Raw genomic sequence first — 15,765 nt, forward strand, 5'->3', positions numbered from 1 at the left:
CAGCACTCCCCCTCAGCTGTACTTTACCTTGCTACTCCAAGGCACAGATTTGAATGGTTGGATTTCCATAGAAGAATATTGTTAATATTAGACTGTGCAAAAGGATTACCATTGAAATTTAACACAGAAGACTACAAATAGAGGCATAAGATTTTTTCTTAAAGAACATTTAAAAAAAAGTTCTTTTTCTATTATAAGCTTGTTCCAGATTGAATGTGAAGCAAAACCTCTTTGTTTCCATCTGAAAAGGTTTTATATCTAATGAGAAGGAAAAACTTCCTCATTCAATAAACTTTATTAAGTTTTTAATTTTGGCCCTCTGTGTATTTGAGTTTGACACCCCTGTTAAGTCTTGTAACCAAATATTCCCCATTTTAGCAAGCAGTATAAATTAGTTTCTTACATTACATCCGATATAAGTAAATACTATGGTCAGTTTTATGATATACCTATTTAATGTACAGCACTGCATAATATGTTGGTGCTATATAAATCATGTTTGCTATTATTATTAATTTTATTATTTGGTATTCTCAGTAAATTTGTGCAGATTTACTGTACTGGCGGCTCAGCTATTGCAATGTGATGACCACAGAACAAAATAGATAATTGTGCGCCACCTAGTGGCGGGCTGGAAGTAGGACACAGCCACAGAGATGCCGGGGATGTTTCTTTTTCCTATGGTCGGGTGGGTGTGGTCTATAGCTTACCTTCGCTTCTAATTGGTCACTTGCAGCTGCCAGCGCACAATACACAAGACAATGTAACCTTTTATTGACAAGTCTTCGTGGCATTTTCGCCCAACTGTAAAATACTGGGAGGAGGGGCTAGCTTCACCTTTTCTATATTTTGGACTTATCAAAGACCCCGCTTGTCTGTCTTCATTTGCATATGGAACTTGTGGGCGTGGACAACACCTCTATTGAACTGTTATGTGGGGGGAGTGGAGGCGCACAGGGTGTTGCTTGGAGCTGCAGAGCAGAGGGTGAGTGTGACGTCAGAGCAATGAATCTTTATATTAACAAGTGAATGTTTCTTCAGAAGCTTTAGGCCCAGGATTCATCCTTTACCATTATATTGGCTGCCTGAGGGCCATGGTACAGGGACAGCTTTGTTACCTGGAGCACCATTGTAATTTTGCAGTCTCAGCAGTAGCAGGAATTCCATTGTAGATACAATTGTGAGTGAAGCAGCTGCTCCACAGCATCATAATAATTAAATCTGAAGACACCCGTCAGCACTTTATATCTGAGATCTATTAATAATGTGTAAATAAAGTCCCAGCCCTGCTATCGCTAGGTGTTTGTGGTTCTCTATGCAGTGCAGGCAGATCATGGCTGGTGGGCGGAGCTAACAGGGCTGCACCAAGAATCCTGAAATCAGAAAGCTGAGCCTATATTAGCTTGAAATTCTAGGAATGAAAGAACTGCAATGCAAAGGGCCAGGCCAGGGATTGTAAGACTGGGAAACAAGGGGCTTGATGATGCTTAAAGTTTACCTTTCAGGTAAAAAGTTGGGTTATTTCTTGCTTGATGCAGGTTCTAATGAACACTGTGAGAATATGACAGTTTGCAAGGAAATCAGGGTCATGACCAGAAAGTCCTCTGTACAACTGCAAGATGAAAGGCTGAAGCCAGGTATCTAAAATGCTCAGGGCATGTTCAGCCTTGCAGGATTAGGTTAGGTTCTGTTGCCTAAAACTTGTTGCAAAAAAAAAACTGAATAGGTCCAAAGTTGATCCACGTGGATGGCACGCCCCTGACCCCCCAAACATCATAAAAATACAAAACTAAAGCTATCATATAGTGCTGGTCTGTCAAATACTGCTCACTGAATCTATTTCCGAATCAAAAACTACACACACCATACAATGCGCCCTGCCAGGTATAGGTAGCTGCTAAGCTTTGACCCCTAAAAACACTTCAGCACATACTTCCAGAGAAATGCTACCCCTCATTACAATGAGACCCTAAGACATGGCTTCCCCCCTCGCCCAGCGTTCTAATTCTGTGCGTATTTCCACGCAAAAAGCATTACATTTTTATGCTTGGAAATATATTTTACATTGTAGGCCTATAATTCTTAGGCATAACTCACTGAAATATGTCCAATATTTAATATATGTAATAATAAACTTTAAATAAAAAAACACAAAAATCTGTTAAAAAAATAGTGAAACATATAATATAATATAACTGTACAGTAGCATGTATAAATTTAATTATATATATCTTATTTATATTATATAAAGATTTCTTTGTATTGGACTCAATACAGCTATTTTGTATTGAATCTAATACAAAATTATTTGAATTTCCCGCTGCTCCTCCTGCCCGTGCCGACGTCACCGGGAAACCCCAGGGAACGTTTCTGCAGTCGCCGGCTGAAGATCTAAGAAAGAAGACATGTCCCATGGACCTGCAGGGACCAGTAGGACACCAATGGAACAAAGTGTTTTTTGTTTTGTTTTTAGCAACCATGAGTGTAACTTGGAATTACCGTAAAACACACTCAGGATTACCGCTACGGGGGTAAAGAGGAATTAAACTCAAAACTACCCAAAACAAAACAAAAAGTATACTTGCCTTCAATCCCCCAGAGCAGTTGATCGGTCCAGAGGCTTTTCTTACATCGGGTCCCGTGTTGTCCCGGTATCTGTCTTTGGGCCAGTGTGCTAGGCCCAGCCATCTTCTCCTCTTCTTCCTGGTTCTTCTTCCTACATCACCTGACCCAGGCGCGAGATTGGTGATGCAGTTTGGAAAAAAATTTGCCGATCACACTGCACATGCGTGAGATCTGCAATTTTTCCCCTTTTGACGAAAAGGCTCCTTCTGCGCATGCCCGAGGTGCACCAAGAGCCACCTGGGATGTGTGACATAGATATCCCGGGAGGCTTTGCACTCCCATTCATTGCAAGCAGCAGCAAAACCTATTTATTTTGGAAATTGAAAATGTTTACCAACACTGTTTTTCCAACACTTGCATAAGTGATAGAGGGGCAAAAAAAAACAGAATTTTTATTTTACATAAAAAAAGGGTTGTCTACCCTTTTATGTAAAGTGAGAATTCTGAGTTTTGGGACGCTTTAAGTTCATTTGGAGTATTCCAGCCCTGGTCCAGGGACAGCTTGCCACCCCAGCCTCCTCCATCACTTATGCAAGTGTTGGTAAATATTTTCAGTTTTCAGTAAAAAAAACTCTTTGCTTCTCTCTGCATCTCTTTGCTAGGTTTTGTAGCTGCTTGCAAACACCTAAACAAGCATTTTCGAGTGCCTAGAAATCACTGCCTGTTCTCTGTCCAAGAACCTTTTATGTAGCTTCCAGGGAAATATCAAAAGAGAAAAATGTAAAGTGCCACTTGACAACTTTGTGGCTCCTAACATCTTATAAAAATCTTATGGGGAGGATGTTGTTGTAATGACAGTTTCCCAATAAAGTGACTGTGTTGGCATTTTAGAGATTGAATTAAGAGCACCGCCTTTAAAGCAAACAATGAGCATCTACCCCTCTCGTCCATTGTGCTCCAGCATCCTTTAGGGCCATTTTAGGCCCTCGGTGAGCCGCAGCAGTCTGCCACAAGTTCAATGGTGGTCCCAATTAGTGAAAAATTTTGTTAAATTTAGTATTTGTGTTTAACTATTTTTTTTTTTTTTATACAGGTTAGCCTACAATGACATGATATCTCTTACTCTGTAACACACTTTCCAGCATAGTAAAATTATGATAAATTTACTACATTTTTCTTTTATCCACTGTGAGAAAAATGTAACAAATGCATCCTAATACTGTGCATGTTACAGAGTAAGAGATACTTGCCACCCTGGCATCTTCTAAATGATTGCAGCAAAGTCTGCAATCATTGAGAAGAGTGTGTGATCCCTGGGGCACTAATTTATCCAAGAACACATACAACTAGTAAAGGGGTGCATGAGCAATCTGATTACTTTTGCAGCCCTTAATAGTCCCTAAAAATAACCTGAATTCTCTGACCATTCTCTTCAATAGTGTGCAAATTTGGCACTCGATCACCTGAACAAAATCTCACTATTTGATTGAATAGCTGTCGAATTGATTAGTGAGATATTCAACCAACACTAGTTCCAATCACCCGACAAAAGTGAGTTTGGTAACTATTTTTTGCACATGACCGTAGTTGCCCCACAGCCATGTGCAAATCTGGATACCCACAGTGCAGTTTGCCACTCCTGGGCACACAGCAGCAGTTTGCGCTGGGAGCTGCCAGCTTTGTGGTTTGACACCCTGGGTGTGAAAGAGCCCTTACTTCTTTGGAAATGTGATATACCCAATACTCCATAATCAAAGTGCCTCTGCCTGCCGTCCTCACATCATTCTTGTATACTGTAGTCATGTCAGGGCCAGTAGTAGGAACCATGGAGCTTTGAAGGGGACAGACATGCTAAACTCCCAGCAAGATATTGGATACTGAGGATCCTTTTTCAAGTTTATCTCTTTTGGAGATCAAAGGTTATGGTGCAGACAGTGGTTTTTTAGTGAACTATTGTTGTGCGGACTTTCCTACAATTTGTGCTTAAGAGGTACAATTTTTTTAAAAGCCTGGTATGAGTAGCATAGGAAAGGGTTTTCCCAAGCATTTTTTTTTTTGTGACGATCACTGTAAAATGGTGAATGTCCTATTTCCTGCAGATTAAACAAACACATTGTAAACCTTCCACCTACATTTTCCATTGACTTTAAGTGCAGGTATAGGAGGAGCCATGGATCAAAGTGTGGTTGTAAATGAAGTACTTTGTGAACCAATCACCACAAAGCCCTGTACTTGGCGTTGCTCTAGTTATTCTGATTTTAGGCTGTGTGGACAAGTTAGTCTTCGTGCTCAAGAAATGTGTGAAATGAGGTTCATAACATGGTTGTAACATGGAACATGTGACATTGATGGAAGGTTGGTCAGGGCATTGGAAACTGCAGTATACAAAATTATACATTTAGAGAAAAGGATACTAGACAATATTGGGGTACTTTATTCACAAGAAATATCAAGGAACTTGATTTGGGGGTGCCTGTTTGAGAAGATTATTCATGGAGCAAAGAGTGTGGCCAGGCACGGGAGAAAAAATAATTTAGAATACTGTGTATGGTTCTGGAAACTTCACTTACAAAATTATAGAACAGATTGACAAAAAAATGGTCTGAAATATAAAACAGTACAGGTAGTCTCTGCGTTACATAGGAGATAGGGACTGTGGGTTTGTTCGTCCGTATGTCAGATGTCTACCTGTAAATATAAATATATTTATTAGATCAGGAGAGACTTCAAGAACTGAACATGTAAATTCTACATGCATATATAAGAATGCTGGGATTTGACCCTAAACTAGCAGGAGAAAAGTGTATTGTAACCTTATAAGAGTTAAAAAAGGAGTGGATGCTCAGAACTGACAGCTAGCAGAAGTAGTGAGTCAGTCAACAGTAGGTGATTTTAAGCAAGTGTGGGAATAACAGATTTTGTACAAAAACATTTTAAAATTAGGCAGATTTAATGGACCACTTAATCCTTTTCTATAGCTAGAAAGAGCATTGTTTTATATTGTGTAAAATGTGGAGGGTAGAGTTTTCAAATGCTGAACTTTCGTGAAGTTCCAGTTCTTGCAGAAAAAATGAGAATGATGCAAGCAGTGAGTGATAAGTGCCCTTCATACTCAACTTTAAAGAAGTTGTTCCAGCTTTCAGCATTAAAACATTAAACAAAAATGCAGGAAAATCTTGAAGGCCTTCATTATTATCAACCCCAGAAAATTGTTGATCAAGTTTATACCCTGATATTGCAAATTGGCAAATCTAAGCTGAAACAATTGCTGGCACCAGAGATATCCAAGGAATATGTTAGGTTTATAAGTTATGAACGGTTGGGTATGCAGAAGCTGTCAGCTGAGTATGTGCAGTAATATTTGACAAGATGTAGATACCTCCAAGATGATTTTAAAGCATTTTAAGGGATCTAGTGATGAAACATGGTTACACTGCTATAACCCAGAGACCAAACCTCAGTTCTTGCAAGGACACAAAATATATAAAGACAGATCATGGCCAAATTTATTGGACATGAGAAGGGTATTTTGATGACCATCTTCAATAGGCCATGACCAATAACCTCCCTGGCGTTAAAATTATTTAATAATTTTTAATGTTAAATAGGTAAACCTGACATTTAAAAATACTTTTAATCTTAAATTTACCTCCAGTCCTGCCCCGAAGCATGCACGCAGTCTGCACAGTGCCCGCAAATGTGTTGCATACCCGGCCAGCATCTGCATCCCCTAGGAGACACAGATGTTGAGCATCACCAAGTGGACCTAGATGCCAGGCTGGCATCGCTGGAGGACACCACGGGCTCGTGAGGACCAGGTAAGTTCTCAATCTCCCCCCCCCCCTTCCCCAAGTGTGGCTTGGGGTTACCACTTTCTGTAAAGAAAATTTCACCCCGACCCACACTCTGGAATACCGCCAGGGGGACTGAAGAATATTACATGCTGAACTAAATATAGGAGACATTGGGCCTGATTTAATAAATCTCTTCAAGGCTGCAGAGCATACATTTTATTTAGAGAAGCTGGGTGATCCAGCAAACCTAGAATGAATCTGGTCCAGGATTTAAAACATTTGCTAGCAAATAACAGAAGAAATTCATTCCATCCTTAGAGAGCTTTATTAAATCATACCCATTAAAAGAAAACCAGCGGGTGAAGCTGGAAAAGTGTTCTCCACTTGCACAACGATCCACCTGTTCCTGTGGCTCACAAGACAAGAAATGTTTTGAATAACTTTGGATTTCAGTTCATTGTCCATCCACCGTTCTCGCCATATCGTCTTTTTTCAGTTTTCAGACCTTGAAAAGATTTTGAAACTGAGGAAGTGTTTGAATGATTCGGTGGGGATGGCAGCAGCAGAGTTAGAATATGGTCACCAGACATCAAAAAGTATTTTGGAAAGGTTAAAGAAAACTGAGAAATTATATGTCAAATGGAAAAACCTTTAGAGTTAATATGAAAAATACCATATAAGTTTCATGGCTTTATGTCTTTCCCTTTATGGTCTGACATTAAACTTTTCAGCACGCTGCTGTAGTCGTAAAAACAATATCACTGATAAAATTGCATCAAAGGGAGAGGACATGGGGACGAACATCCGATGAACATCAGAAGATTGTCGGTGGAAATTATCATTAGCGATGAATGAATGAGAGCTGTACACACAGCACTGTAATGACTGAGCTGCACCTTAGTAAAATCTCCTCCATAGAAATGCACAGTGCTTGTCCCTGATTGCCATGGCAGATTGATGAACGACTTCAAGGGACCCCTGTATATATGTCAGATTACCTTAGGGCTACGTACACACATCAGGTAATAGTCACTGGAGACCAACAAGACATCAAGTTCAAATTGGCATTGGAAACAAATGACATTTTCTGATCTTGGGCACTTACTGGCAAATTCTATGCACCAGTGGGGGCAGTAACACGTGCAAACACTTCGTTGTAAATTTAGTCTTTAATTTTTGCAAGTGATTGGAGATGTTAACTGCCTTGGACATTGCATGTAGCTCTTGAGAAAAACTGTGGCAATGCTACAAAAGGCAAGAACCTGAAAAAAGGAGATAAAAAGCATTCCTTCCAGTATTAACCTTTTTTTAGGGGTTAGCTAAATCTGGTTTAACTGCAGTGGTATGGCTTGCAAAAACCATTAGTCTAAACTTAACCTAACCAGCTCACAAGATTTCTTGCAAGATGCGCAGGTATTTTTTTCCATTAAATTAATAATATTGATTACATTTAGATTACCATGTTAATATAAATGTTTAGGAAAAAAGTAACTTTCATTATTAAACAATATCTAAAATAATTTTTTGCACTAATGCACATGTAATATGAATGCTTTATTGTAGTTGACATATATTTATATCAATACTTTGTCTTGTGACAGTGGAGGGTTAAATTGCAGGCCGCCCTCTCACATTTGCACTGATGCTATTTGTGAAAAGCTGTCTGTCAGCCCCCAGAGCTAAAAGCTCAGCTTGTTTTATATTTAGTTCCTACCATTCAAGTGTATTATATCCTAGCTCTTGCCAGATAGACATTCAACTTAAAGAGCAAGTTAACCCTTCATGCACAAAATAACCAGAGTATTTATACTGATATACGTATGACTGTCGTACTGTATTTCATTTATGTATTAGATTGTCCTGATATAAAGTTGTTCACAATCAGCAGACAGCAAAGGTATGGTTAGCTCAGTCTAATTATTGTACAGAAATACACATCGTTCCTTATTTATTAAAGCTCTCCAAGGCTGTAGAGGATACACTTTCTTCAGTGAAGGCAAACCTGGAGTAGATCTGGTCCAGAATTCAAAACATTTTGCTAGCAAATGACTTTGAAAAAATCCATTCCAGGTTTGCTGGATCACCCATCTTCACTGATGAAAGTGTATCCTCTACAGCCTTGGAGAGCTTTAATACATAAGACACAATTATTTACACATAAAAGTCCAGACCGTCATTTACATTGGCTCGGGTGACCTTGTTCTTAATACTTTGTCCTGTGCTCAATGCCATTCTTTGTCTTAGTGAAGAAGAAAGATTTATTTTGTGTAATTGAATAGAGAAGGAGAACCCAAAATACAACAATCTATCTTATCTTCACATCATAAATTTAGTTAAAGGAAAGGAACAGTGTGTGTAGGATATTTACATAAAATACAGTTCCAGGCAGTTATAAAGAAACATATTTTAATTCAGTCAGTCATTAAAAAAAAAAAAAAAAAAAAAAAAATGCTGGTGTGTTTTCTATTTAAATCTATATAAAGCTCTTGTATAAAGAGTAGCACAGTGGAACAAAGGGGTCTCGGGTTCAAATAGTGGCCAGGACACCATCTGCATGGAGTTTGAATGTTCTCCCAGTGCTTACGTGGGTTTCCTCCTACATCCCTAAAACATTTCAGTAGAGTAATTGGCTTCCTCTCAAAACTGACCCTAGACGAGTCCCTAAACCAGGGCTCCTCCAGAGGTTTAGCAATAGGCAGTTTGCACTTCTCGGGTCAGTTTAAGTGACACCAATGATGCTTTTGGCTATTTATAAGTGACATTCTTGTCACTGGCCAGCAATGTAAGAGACATTCTTCTTACTGACCACCACACTAATGTACTGTGAGCTGTAGACATAGCAAGTTAAAGCAGGGGGTTCCCTGAGACCTGAAAGTTATTTCGAGGGGTTCCTCCATGTTAAAAAGTTTGAGAGAGGCTGCCCTAGACTATAATATTGACATATGACTATGGTAGGGACATTATATTATATTGATGGGACTATGGACTTTATAAAACCCTATATAATATGCTAGAGTTATCTAAATGCAATATATTAATAGTATTATAATTGACCACATACAAACCTACTTTTAAATGGAAATACATAATCAGTCACTAAAACATTTTGGAGATTATGGACAATACCCAATAGTTTCATGACTGTCTCGTAAATGCATGAACAGGATTATGTGACAATGATCGCTTAATGCTGCCGTCAACAAAAGGAAGGTGAGAAATTAATAACCCACTGTGCTATGATCTACTTCTGGTTTTCCCTGCAAATGGCTGTCGTTTACATCCATGTTTTTCTCAGTTGTGGTCAATAAATTCTGCTGTATATTACAGGAGAAACTTTTACTGAAGACACTCAACATGTACAATGAATATGGCTCGGTACATTGTACCAGCAAATGACTAGTTACTAGAATCAGCTTACCTAAACATTTATACATTACATTGGCACCAGGACCGATTGGGGCTTTCTATGATTTATACATAAATATCACAATTGTATATAGTTAGAATTCATAATTTATTAAATATCAAAATCAAGTGTGCGCCATACCAAATTTGTTTACATTAGATTTTGTTTAAAAACGCCAACGGTGGGTAATGGCCCAGCTAAATAACCACAAACATTTAAACCAATGTAATGTATTTGTTTGTAGGGGTGTATACCCCAGTAATTTAAATAGAAGGGCTGTCCTATTCCAGGCACCATATCTTTTATAACTACCTAAACATGTACAGGGAGTCCCAGAGTTGTTTGTGGTTTGTTTCTCAGGAAATTACATAAATTCATAATTTCTGGTTCCTGCTACTGAAGACCTTGAATAAAAAAGTTATAGTGTCTATAAAAAAGTATTTACCCTTCTCCCCAACCTTTTCTTTGCCCCATGGACTAGTGGTTAGGGATGCCTAATATGACCAAAATGGCATCATCTAAAATATATAGGAGATGCTTGAAGGAAAGTCAAAGTATAATGCATAATAAGTGCAATGGGTCATCCTCAGGCACAAAATGTATTGCAACTTCTGAAATGCCCAAAATAGGGGCATGCAAAGGACTTATTTAAGCCCTTGAAGGGACTGAATAATATGATGAACAACACTTTCATTTTATTAATCTGAAACAAACTGCAGAACAGACGTTTTTACTTTCAATTGATAGACCACCTAGATTGTAAGCTCTTCGGGGCAGGGCCCTTGTGGGGCAGCTCTCCTCTTGTGTCACAGTCTGTATTCGTCTGTCATTTGCAACCCCTATTTAATGTACAGCGCTGCCTAATATGTTGGTGCTATATAATAACAGGCCACGTAGTGTTACAGGTTAGTATTGAAAGCTCTGAATTGGCATTACACAAAGACATATTAAATACACTTACATCAATTTTTTTTTATCTGTGAACAAGAGTAAGTACAAAAACAAAACACAATTTCAAATTGTAATACACATATTGTTCTTCCAAGGTTAAATGGTTCTCTTTTAATTCTCTATCCTGAGAGACTTCCACTGAGCTGTGGATCTGGTCTGACCTGTTTATGTGGCCTTGCACACAGTCCAGAGTTAACAGCTATGCAAAGTATGTTTTGTTCTTAGCTGTGTACAAAGTGTTGTGTATTCCAAAATAAAAAAACATCTTGTGGAATTTGTCCCTTTCCAGATTTCCCTGAACCTCTAAACTTTCAACCAACTCAGCTTTTTTACAGGTACATCAATAGTTTTAGGCAAAGGGTCACAACCAGAGCAGTCAACAAAACGGCAAAATCTGTACAAAATACATAAATGCACAGGAATCCATGGTTGTCAAATTTGTGAAAGGGATATTATATATATATATATATATATATATATATATATATATATATATATATATATATATATATATATATCAAACACCATTCATAATACCTTTCAGCAGTAAACACCTGATGCTGGGAGTCACATGGCCATCACAAGTGTTCACACTGGCTTCTACTTTGTAGATGTGCAGCTCAATTTTTGTTCATTCATACAGGAAAGTGTCCACTGTTGAACAGGATTTCATGTTCTGCATTTGAAGATTGTGCACTCAAAGGTGGGCTGCTTTTACATATTTCCCAACATCAATAAAGAATAAACCTCAGGGATCTAGACTCTTATTTAAATCATTTTTATCCATATAATATTAGTTCCTTCCTAAGCATGGAGTTGTCATTACTTTGTTATGACTTGAATTTATTTCTTTAAGCTTAGAAGTTTTCATGAATCTCTGTATCAGAAGAAGCAGACCAAGAGCTGTCATATACGTAATAAATAAAAAGGGATCAGACAATTTATATTGCCAGTGCATTTCATTACTCACCAGAGGGATATTGTTTGGATAATCACTTTGAAGATGTTTGTCCATGGATCTTTTTTTTTATTTTGTAGTAGTACGGTCTTTGCATATATTCTTTTTTTTTATTATTATTTTTTAATTTGTATTTGATTTATTAAGTTGTTTGTTTTTCTAGAAAAGATTTCCTCATTTGATTTGTGGAATCACTCAATAGGGTGATTAACATATGGTCTTTGTAAGATCTTTTTGTTAATTGACACCCATTAAAATCAAGGATCAAGGCTTTAGAAGAGTTGTCTTGGTGTCTGCTACAGCCGGTATATGAGTTTATATATTAAAAGCGAACAAGACTTTTCTTTGTGCCCATGAACAACATTTCTTGCTTATTTTTTAGTTCTGTACTTCATAAATGACAGTCGGAAGCTAACTGGTTGCTATAGACAGAAAGTGACTAAATAAAAGAAAATTTGCTTTAAAAAAAATACCATGTAGTGGGATATAGAATGGTGTTCCCATTGAAAGACTTCCCCCTTTGTTTATGTTCCAGTGACCACTCAAAATTTAGAAATTCCCTTTCCTTCTTGTTGACAGGACAAATGGATAGTGTGAACCTCCCCAGGTTTAATATAACACTTTTATCCATTGCTAAATAAAGTTTTGTGTTTTTTTTAAATAATACTTTAATACTAGGTTATAAAATTTGATTATTTTCTTTATCATCAGGTTTCTTTTTTTTTTACATCTGTTTACAATGTGTGTTAAATGTATCTTCCTTTGCTCTTTGCCCTTGTGTTTCATTGTGACATACATCAGACAAACAGGTTTTACCCATGTTTGTTAGTAGAAATGTTAAATACCTATGCTGTCACTTTGCACCTTGCCTAAATCATCTGCTTTCTTTCTCTTCTTGCAGGGTAATGTAAGTGCATGGCTCCTCTGGGTTAATCATTCTCTCTGAAGTTTTTTTTGCTGCCAGCCTCCTAGAAAACAGGGAGCAAACTCACTACTCAGCAGAAAGTCCTGAAGAGATTGGCAGAATCCTTTCCCCTCCTCTGACTTTCTCTACTTACAGCTCTACAGGCTTATTCTGTGCTCTGACTGGGAAATCAATGTGCAGATCCTTGCATCGATAGACTGACAGCCATAAGAAGAGCTTTCCATTTAAATGAATCACTGGATCTAAGTTATAAATCTCCAGGTGGACACAATGGGGCAACAGGGACAGGGATATGGCTACTACAGGACAGTCATCTTTAGTGCCATGTTTGCAGGATATACTCTCTACTATTTTAATCGTAAGACATTCTCTTTCGTCATGCCTTCTGTAATGCAAGAAATCAAACTGGACAAGGATGATTTAGGTGAGTTTTTGTGAATATTTGTTGTGCGAATAGGCCAATGAATCTTTTCATATTTACACTTTTCATATAGTCATTTTAGTTTTCAGTATATTTAGCTTTATCTTTTTTTAAACGCATTGTACACTACATTTGTAATGCTTTGGCTAACACTTCTACCAGAATTTAACAATACCAGACGCCTGGATATTGATCCTGTAACCCATGACCTGAATTTGGGTGTACAAAAATGCAGGTTAATATGTTTTGGCTCCTTGCATTCCTAAACAAAGCTAGGAATCAATTCAAAATGAAAATAAGTAAATGCATTACCCTATAAAGATAAAACTATATTCTTATTCCATTGCCAATGTTTCAGTTACTTTGCTGCAAGGATAACCCCTTACCCTATATCAAAGAAGTACATTATATTTTCTATCGGAATGCAGTGTAAAAAGAGTAATTACCTATTTCCTGGGACCTTCCAGGAAAAACCCTCCACAGATAAGAGTGGGTTCCGTGGGCAGGGAAGATGCCAATTGGATGCTCAGCCAAAGGAGACAAGGCCCATTCTTTGCTGTGCCAAGGAAGCAGAAGTAGTTGTCCTGGGTGGCCCAACTTTTGGAGACTATTTCTTTATGTCAGTAGCAAGGAATGATAAACCTAATGTCAAGTTTTGGCTTTCATTTTGTTTCTAAATCCTCTTCCCTGCAGCAAAAAGCCAGTAAAAACATGCTCCAATGCATTTCCAAGAGATACATGTATTTTAGATTTTTTTTATTTTAAAGATAGTACACGAATTGTAGAAAAAAAATGATAAAGGGGTTTATATTATAAACATATGTGCAATACAGGGTTTACTAAACAACATTTGTCACTCCTCTAAATCATTCAGCAGTATGTGTATGTATGCAAATGCATGCCAAAGAAAAAACTTTCACAGTTCAATGTCCAGGTTTGCAAGGGCAAAAATCTCAAACACAGACATAAGTGTTGCAAATCCTTTGGTAAATAAAAGATAGTTTGCTATTGAATTAGGAGGCAGCTGACTGTTACCAAAACTGCTCAATCATTCCCCTGATGTATCTCTGGCGTGTAAATTTGCATTGGATTATTTATAATTTAAATGCACAAAAAAATATTTCGCTGAAGTGTTTTCCTTTCGCTACTGTGTTAATTTACCTAAAATGCCTGGGAATGCAAAAAAAGTTGATCTCTGCAATACTTTCACGTTTCTCTGTGTTTTTTACCATAACATGCAGCAAGCTGAGAAATATAACTGTGTATCAGAAATATGGTGTGCGCCTACCTTTGCAAATAAGCAGACAACAGAGCCTTTTAAAGGGTACCTAAAAACATTTTAACTTTACATAAAAGGGTGGACAACCCTTGTATGTAAAGGGAACATGTTATTCATTTTAATTGCAACACCGTTGTATTAATTATTTATTTTTAAAGTGTGCAGCACCTTCACTTTTAGTCTTGATCGCTGCAATGATCAAGACTAAATAGGAGAGCAGAGCCTCCCAGGATACCTACGTCATGCATCCCAGAAGGCTCTGGGTGCTCCTTACGTGCATGCCCTAATCACGCACATGCACAGAAGGGGCATTTTTTCTATTAAGGGAAAGAAATGCCAATCTCATGTAAGCGCAGTGAGATCGTCTCTCTTTTTTTTGTTTTTTCCCTTTCCTATCTAGCAGTGCGTAGGTGCTGTGCCAAGAAGATCGAGGAAGAAGAAGGAAGTGAAGAATGAAGATGGTGGCATCCGGTGCTTCCTCAGCACCGGGATGAAGAGGAATTCCAAGACGACGCAGGACTAGATTGTGGGAAGGACCAACGCTGCCGAGGGACCTGCCGGACAAAATTTCTGTCAGAATTTAAACACATTTTGTTTGTGCTTATTGAACAGATCTAATATTATCAGTTTATTAGTATATTTAGCAAAGCAAAAGGAAGCAAGGATTTACAGTATATGCAACAGGTGAATAAAAGCAAAAGCATGGAGGTCATACAGACTAAGACCATCCTTGCAATCTGAGGAGTGTCGCTCATGTTGGGTAGTAGCTGCTGACAGGCGTCTAAATTCCTCACACCAATAACTCCTTGTCTAAACCTATCCTTAACCTAACCTTTCTTTTTGAGGGGTTTCCTGGGTCCTTCTCTTGTTTTAGGTGAGTTAAAGGTACCAACCCAGATCAGTAGTGCAGGATTGGCATGTGCCAGTGAGGCAGTCATGCAGCAAAATCCAAACTAAGCACAACATTCATACTCTAAAAGGTCCAAGGCAGGGGTCCCCAAGCCCCGGTTCACGACCGTCTGACAGGTGGGCCCTGGCTCTGGAGAAAGACCCTGCTTGGGGGGGCACACTGGCCAAAGCCGCGGACCACATGACCTGAACGGATCACAGGCTTGGGTGGTGGGCGGTTTGTGTCTCTGGCTCAGACCTGCGATGGGAGAGTGGGCGTGTTCTAGCATCATGACATCACTCTGTGGGGAAGTTTCTTCATACGGCTCCCTGCTTATGTCCGGAGTCCATGCATTTAGTGGTCTGTGAGCTCCAAAAGGTTGGGGACCACTGGTGTAAAGTTTATTAGTGGTGTACTCCAGGGTTCAGTGTTCGGACTGTTTTACATCTTTATAAATGATATTGAGTTTGGAATTAAAAGTACCATTTCTGTGTTTGCAGATGACACCACACTATGTAATGGAAATAAGTCCATACAGGATGTCTATAATCTACAAGCAGACCTGGATGTACTGTTT

At 38.4% G+C, this 15,765-nt stretch overlaps 1 protein-coding gene across 2 annotated transcripts in view; it reads left to right on the forward strand.

The window, feature by feature from the left end:
• Positions 1-806: 806 nt before the first annotated feature.
• The window catches only part of SLC37A4 (solute carrier family 37 member 4), a 29,876-nt gene continuing 14,917 nt past the window's right edge, over positions 807-15,765 (forward strand). Inside the window, exons 1-2 of one of the 2 annotated variants that reach the window (XM_072427297.1) lie at positions 807-985; positions 12,576-13,023. In XM_072427297.1, the coding sequence (XP_072283398.1) occupies positions 12,870-13,023 (154 nt within the window). In that variant the 5' untranslated portion in view covers positions 807-985; positions 12,576-12,869. The remainder of the gene's footprint in view (positions 986-12,575; positions 13,024-15,765) is intronic. The other variant, XM_072427298.1, reaches the window with a different exon arrangement.

This window comes from Pyxicephalus adspersus, chromosome 11 (assembly GCF_032062135.1).
Source record: "Pyxicephalus adspersus chromosome 11, UCB_Pads_2.0, whole genome shotgun sequence".
NCBI lineage: Eukaryota > Metazoa > Chordata > Amphibia > Anura > Pyxicephalidae > Pyxicephalus > Pyxicephalus adspersus.